At 36.5% G+C, this 6,486-nt stretch overlaps 1 protein-coding gene across 4 annotated transcripts; it reads left to right on the top strand.

Moving 5' to 3' along the window:
* Positions 564-6,176, top strand: LOC18611628 (aspartic proteinase-like protein 1). Of its 4 annotated transcripts, none has more exons than XM_007047980.2 (10): positions 564-1,042; positions 1,726-1,864; positions 2,785-3,026; positions 3,128-3,355; positions 3,480-3,618; positions 3,697-3,767; positions 3,885-3,984; positions 5,052-5,112; positions 5,284-5,355; positions 5,666-6,176. In XM_007047980.2, exons 1-10 carry the CDS (start codon positions 738-740, stop codon positions 5,926-5,928), a joined length of 1,620 nt encoding a protein of 539 aa, XP_007048042.2. In that variant the 5' UTR covers positions 564-737; the 3' UTR covers positions 5,929-6,176. The 4 variants fall into 4 exon arrangements, with proteins under 4 accessions (XP_007048042.2, XP_017969818.1, XP_017969820.1 ...); XM_018114329.1 differs by having other exon boundaries at positions 940-1,042; positions 1,713-1,864; XM_018114331.1 differs by having other exon boundaries at positions 952-1,042; positions 2,751-3,026.

Below are 6,486 nucleotides of genomic sequence, written 5' to 3'. Positions count from 1 at the left end.
ATATAATTGCGGATGGGAGACCGTGCGTAGTGGTAATCACACTTAGATTAGATTCTAGGGCTTAATACTTAGTTAACACATTCGGCTATAGCTTGTAGTGCCAAATCTAGGTGTCACATGCAAATCCAAGCCCTTCTCTTCCAATTTTACCTTCTTTATTTACTTAAAAATAATTTAAAAAAAAATTATAAATTACACCACCGGAAAACATAAAGAAAAAAACCGCAAAAGCCAGGGAGGCCAACCCCAACGGTTGAATTTCAACACCACCTCGTCTGCGGTCTCGAAACCCCAGAAACGGAACGGACCCCACGTGTCAGACAAAACGTCCCGGCCAATCAAACCTCCCTTTGTTTTCTCTGACACGTCAAGCAACTAAACTCTACTTTTTATTATTTTTTTCACAACTGGACCCCACCTACGTGGCCGATCCGCCTCATTAAACCCAATCATAATCTTTCCCTCCGAACGAATTACTTGATTAATTAAGATTAATCCCACTTAATTAACCCTTTTTGGTAAAACACTTATTAATTCTCGGATTTCGACTATCCTTCCACCAACACACGCCACTCTCTACACCATGCGCACTGCGCACCCTTCTCCTTCTCCCTTTCTTCTTCTTCTTTAAGACCCCCTCAACCGAAAAAATAAAAAAAAATCCCTCTCCATTGTTCCAATTGTAATTTATATCCACATTTCTTTGTTTTTTTGATAACAGGGTTAGATCTCCATCGATGGAGACGAGGCGATCTTCGGTTTTAATTCTGTCGGTGTTACTGGCGTTTGCCGCCGTTGATGTGGCCGCGGTTGTTACTTACTCGTCGAGGCTCATTCAACGGTTTTCCGATGAGGCGAAGTTACTTAAGGTTCCTAGGGACGGCGGTGAAGTTCGGTGGCCGGAGAGGAAGAGCTTGGAGTACTATAAGTTGCTTGTGAACTCTGATTTTCAGCGGCAGAAGATGAAGCTTGGGCCTAAATACGACCTCATTTTTCCTTCTCAAGGGAGTAAAACGATGTCGTTTGGAAATGACTTTGGATGGTATAAAATTTGCTAGTAACTTTTCTGAACTATGCTGTTGACTGTTATTTGACTGATCATTTAGCTTCATTTGCTTAAGTTTTCCAAAATTTTTGAATTTTTTTTTATTTTTTCTCTCCATATTTCAATGACTGTTGACTTTCTTTGAAGGAAAGTCAATTTTTTCCTTTCTCTTTTTTTGTACTGTTTTTTTCATTGTTTTTAATGGAAAAGGACTGCCTTCGTGCAATGTAAGTTACTGGGCTTCAAAAATAGTATGACTTTTATGTGCAAATTGTTATTTTTCCTTTGAATTCGGATATCTAAGTTCTTAGCTAATGGCATTTGAACTTACTGCATTCAATGTGAAAATATAACCTTACAAATGCTCTTGTGAAACGCCTTAGCATTTCCCAAAACAAATAGAGATAATACGATAGAAGTGGAATAAGTTGGGCTTAGTTTTCTAAAACAATTATTGAAAGATAGAAGTTGCTAACTAAAGAAAATGGAGAATTTGTACCCAAAAGAAAAAAGAGAATGGAGAATTTGACTTATTGCTATTGGTGATTTGATTGAGATTTGTTTTTAGAAAAACCTGTATATGACTTTATTAGCTATGAATGAAATCTTTATGATTTTCAGCTGAATTTTCGTTTCTGTCATTTGTTTGATTATTTAATATATTCAGCTTGCAATTTTAGGTTACACTACACCTGGATTGATATAGGGACGCCAAATGTTTCATTTCTTGTTGCATTGGACGTGGGGAGTGATCTACTTTGGGTTCCATGCGATTGTGTGCAATGTGCTCCACTGTCTGCCAGTTACTATAGTAGTCTGGTAGGCCAGCCTTCTATAATTATGTTGTTAAACAGCAATTATTTACTTCAATGACTACTTTTACATTCAAATCTATCCAATTTTTGTAGCATATTCAAATTGTTGTTCATGATGCTTGTTTCGTAACTATGTAGCGTAGGTTCTTCCATGAGGCTGCTGTTACCTTCTGTAATGGACACTACTTCTTTAATGCTTTCAAAAAAGTTAGACACTTACATGTGGAATGAGCAACAATTAAGTTTCGTTCTACCTTTTGTGAGATATTGCCTATACATCTGAGACACTGATGTTTGTCAGTAAAAGCATGAAAAAGGAGTTCATTAAATAAAATACTTATAAAACCCATACTAGAATGAACTGTAATTTTTCTTTCAGTAATTTATTATTCATGGAATATTAGTGTTGATATTAAATAAATTTCTATTTTTTAACAAGAGTATCCTGCTGTCCTGTATCTAACTTTTTAAAGAATTGGTGAATGTTGATACCTGTGCGTCAAAGTTTAGGACTTTCTTTCTTTTTTAATAAAAAGAAAAGAATAATTGCTCAAATTGAGCATTAAACATAGTACCATTAAAATACCATCCAAGTTGTATTTTGTTCCTTTGAGGGATCTTTTAACTTCTCAAGCCTTTATTACATTGATAATCAGTCAAGTGTGTCTCATTGATAATTGTGCCCTTGGTCATTCATTTATTAAGTTAGTGGTTATTTAAATTTCTCAGTGAAGGTAATTTTTGACACACCCACTTCACATGGAAAAAAGGGTAGGGGTTGCTAGGCTAGGGCCAGACTAACTGTTGTTGCATTTATTTTAATGGCATCTGACATCTATGATAAGGCAAGATAGCATGTTTAGCACTTATTTCCAATGATTGATTGGCAGGTGCTCTGTCATATATGGGGCATCTATTATGCAGGATAAAGATCTGAGTGAGTACAGGCCATCTGGTTCAAGCACTAGCAAGCATGTACCTTGCAGCCATCAATTATGCGACTCAAGCCCAAACTGCAAAAGTTCTAAGCAGCAATGCCCTTACACTATTGACTACTACACAGAAAATACTTCAAGTTCTGGATTGCTTGTTGAAGACACCTTACATCTTGTATCAGCCAGTGATCATACATTGAACACCTCAGTTCAGGCTCCAGTTATTATAGGGTGCTTTATTAGTGATTCCTATTGATTTCTCTAGCACTGTTAAAGAATTGTAGCAATACCTGACCATGGATTATTTCTGTAACCTTTTTTCTTGAATACAGATGTGGTATGAAGCAAAGTGGTGGTTACCTGGATGGGGTTGCTCCTGATGGTTTGATGGGTTTGGGACCTGGAGAAATTTCAGTTCCCAGTTTCCTTGCAAAAGCAGGATTGATCCGCAACTCTTTCTCCATGTGTTTTGATGAAGAAGATTCAGGTAGAATTTATTTTGGGGATGAGGGACCAGCCACTCAACAATCTACTCAATTCCTGCCTTCTGATGGGAAATAGTATGGACCATTATGTGCTTTTACGTAGTTTGCTTTTTCTAACTTAATGTTCACTAATTTCTCAATTCTCAAAGATGTTAAGATTTCCTCTTCTGTCTTGTGATTTGGCTCATATTTTGTTCAGTATGACCTACACTGTTGCGGTGGAGGCCTGCTGTATTGGTGATTCTTGTCTTAAACAAACAGGCTTTAGTGCAGTGGTAGATAGTGGAACATCATTTACATTTCTTCCTAATGAAGTGTATGAGAGAATAGCTAAAGAGGTATTGTCTTTGCCTAGGGATTTCCTTGGAGTAAATTTGTTATCTATCTATGTCTGATATCACTGCCATTTTTGATAGTTTGACAGACGAGTTAACTCTACAATCACTAGCTATCCAGGTTATCCATGGGAATATTGCTACAAGTCCAGGTTAACTCACTTAAGTAAAGCGATTTGAAAGATTGTTGCAATTTGTTTATGTGGGTGCTAGAATGGGCCTGCATGTTATGCCAACATTAAGGTGGTTTTTTTTTTTTGGTGAAACAGTTCACAGGAGTTGCCCAATGTTCCCTACTTGAAGCTCATGTTCCCTTTAAACAACAGCTTTGTGGTCTATAATCCAGTTTTTGTCATCTATGGTCTTCAGGTGCTTACTCTCTTTACCACATGGAAATTTCCGGATTTCCTTTTAAAGCTTTTTCTTTCTTTAGATTAGAAAAATTGATCAAGTTTCAGGATCAAAGACAATAATATGGTATTCTGATAAAATATTGAAAGCAAAAAATTGAACAGTTTCATTTGTTAAGCTCCCTCTTCTAGATTTGGGCGTACACTTAGCACAATTAACTTGTTGCCAAAATAGTCAGAGAAAAATAGCCAAGTTCTGCTTTTGGACATCAGTTATTTTTAGCTCAAAATGTGAATTTTCTCTTCAACTGGTTCTGATCAGTTAATGTTTTCTTCTTTTTGTTTGTTTGTTAAGAAAAAAAAGGCTGTTACTGATGACAAAATTTCAATGAAAGAGATGTTTTCATTATACTCCTCTGATGTAATGATGTTTTCCAATTTTCTAATGAACAAAGAAAAGTGCCACATTGCTTAAAAGAGCCAATGTTAATTGTTCATCTTTCAGATTACCTTTTAATCAATAATCCTTTATGGTAATTGCTCCACTTACCCAAATTTTTATTAGGGTCATGTTAATTTCTTAAGCCCCCCTGTTTTTTGTTTGATGAAATACCTCTCCCTTTCCCTTTGTCAAATGAATTGAGTTGTGGCTCAGCCTGTGGATGGGGTTTGGTAAAAAGCTCTTGACCTGGTGCTCTTTAGAGCATTTATGATTGCTTTTGTTTTTATGTTTAAAAAGGAAAAATAAATGTAAGAATAAAAAGCAAAATGGAGCAATATCTGGGTTTCAAAATACCCAGGGCTAGAGAGGTCATTTGTGAGAATTCAGCTATTCATTTTGCATGAAGAAATCTTAGCTATCGCAACTTTTTTTGTACCATATATTTTGGGTTCTACTCAGTTTTGAGACAGTAAGTAGCCATGAAATATAAGAGCGTATTGTACTATGCTACATGAAGTTGTTGTATTTTTTTTTTTAATCTTTGTTTGTCTTGTTATCAATGTGGACTGTGTAGTTTGAAAGTAGCACTCAGATTGGTGAAAGTTCTCTTTAGATGAATTCTTAACTTGATGACCCTTGTGCAGGGAGTCTCTGGATTCTGTTTAGCCATACAGCCAGGGGAGAGGGATGTTGGCACAATTGGACGTACGCTACTGTATTTATTTAATGCAAAATATGTTGTTTATATTATATTTGCCTTTATTATGTTTTCCTGTGTTTGTGTGCTCGCTCATGCGTAGGTGCCTGCCCCATTCATGCATTAGTGTTTGAACATGAAATCCTGATTATACTCTTATAAGGAAATGTATTTTGCAGAGAATTTCATGACCGGATACCGGATGGTGTTTGATAGGGAAAAAATGAAGTTAGGTTGGTCACCCTCAAATTGTAAGTTCTCTAGTCTTTCTTAGCTCATATATGTGGGTAATGTGTTCTATCCCATCTTTGTGATTTCATGGCTTGAAAATTAGATGCTCTGGGGTTATAGTTGGAAGGCGCTGTATCAATATATTTTCTACCCGGAAAACTTGTGCTTAACAGCGCAACTCCTTGTCTTGTTTCTATAAAACTTGTTCTTTATAATTTTGGGCCAATGTTAACGCAGCTTGATACCAGATCGTATATGAAAAATATGAAGGGCGTTAGTTTTTGTTTCTTCACTAGAAAAATAATTCTGAATCTCAATTTTCATATTCAGGTCAAGATCTAGCTGATGGTAAAAGGATGCCCCTTTCTCCTAATGGAACACGCTCGAATCCATTGCCAACCAATGTGCAGCAGAGCACTCCTGGTGGACGGGCAGTTGCTCCAGCCGTGGCTGGTAGGGCTCCCTCCAAACCCTCATTCGCCCCGACCCGCCTAGTTTCATCACAGTTTTGTTATTTAAAATTGCTGCCGCTTCTGGTTCTTTTGCATCTACTAGTTTCATTTTTTCCACTAGATACTGACACCCACTGTTGAGTTTCATTCTCACTTAGCCCCACGTGTATATCCACCTTTTTCTTTCTATTTTTCATCTTTTCCATTATAATATTTTCTCTTTCTTTCTTCAGTACAATGTATAAATTTTTGGAGCAGTCTCGTGGTCTGATGCCATCAAATTTTTTCCCCCTATGATGGCCATTGGATTGAACAGAGGGGCATGTAGCTAGTATGTATTATATTTACTTTCCAACCAGAAATTTATATCATTTCGTCTTTCTATCTTATTGTATAGAAATAATAATATAATAAAAGAACTCGAACCGAATTAAAAATTATTACATAACCTGAACTAAACCCTAGTAATTTTCATTGACTACGACATAGCTAAACCGTAAATTATATGAATTTAAAATGTGGGTAGTATTATTTTTCAAAAAGAGACCAAAGTACAGCTGGTGTGGTCTGGGAATCTGCTCAAGTTGGAACAACAGTCAGACTAATAATTGTGGGAAAAGGGGGGTCGGTGAAATTTTGCCTCCATTGTTCATGCGTGGTTCCATTTTAGTCTTGCTGAAACAATCATTCTCTGATGTA

This window comes from Theobroma cacao, chromosome 1, assembly GCF_000208745.1.
Source record: "Theobroma cacao cultivar B97-61/B2 chromosome 1, Criollo_cocoa_genome_V2, whole genome shotgun sequence".
Classification (NCBI taxonomy): domain Eukaryota; kingdom Viridiplantae; phylum Streptophyta; class Magnoliopsida; order Malvales; family Malvaceae; genus Theobroma; species Theobroma cacao.
The sequence above is the reverse complement of the archived record's forward strand: the minus strand, read 5'-3'. Positions and strand labels throughout refer to the sequence as shown.

Bases quoted from the DNA above. Each gene is read 5' to 3' on its own strand.
- LOC18611628 (XM_007047980.2), top strand. From the start codon at position 738: ATGGAGACGAGGCGATCTTCGGTTTTAATTCTGTCGGTGTTACTGGCG. The intron at 1,865-2,784 runs GTAGGCCAGCCT...TCTATTATGCAG, and splicing joins CCAGTTACTATAGTAGTCTG to GATAAAGATCTGAGTGAGTA. The intron at 5,113-5,283 runs GTACGCTACTGT...TGTATTTTGCAG, and splicing joins GGATGTTGGCACAATTGGAC to AGAATTTCATGACCGGATAC.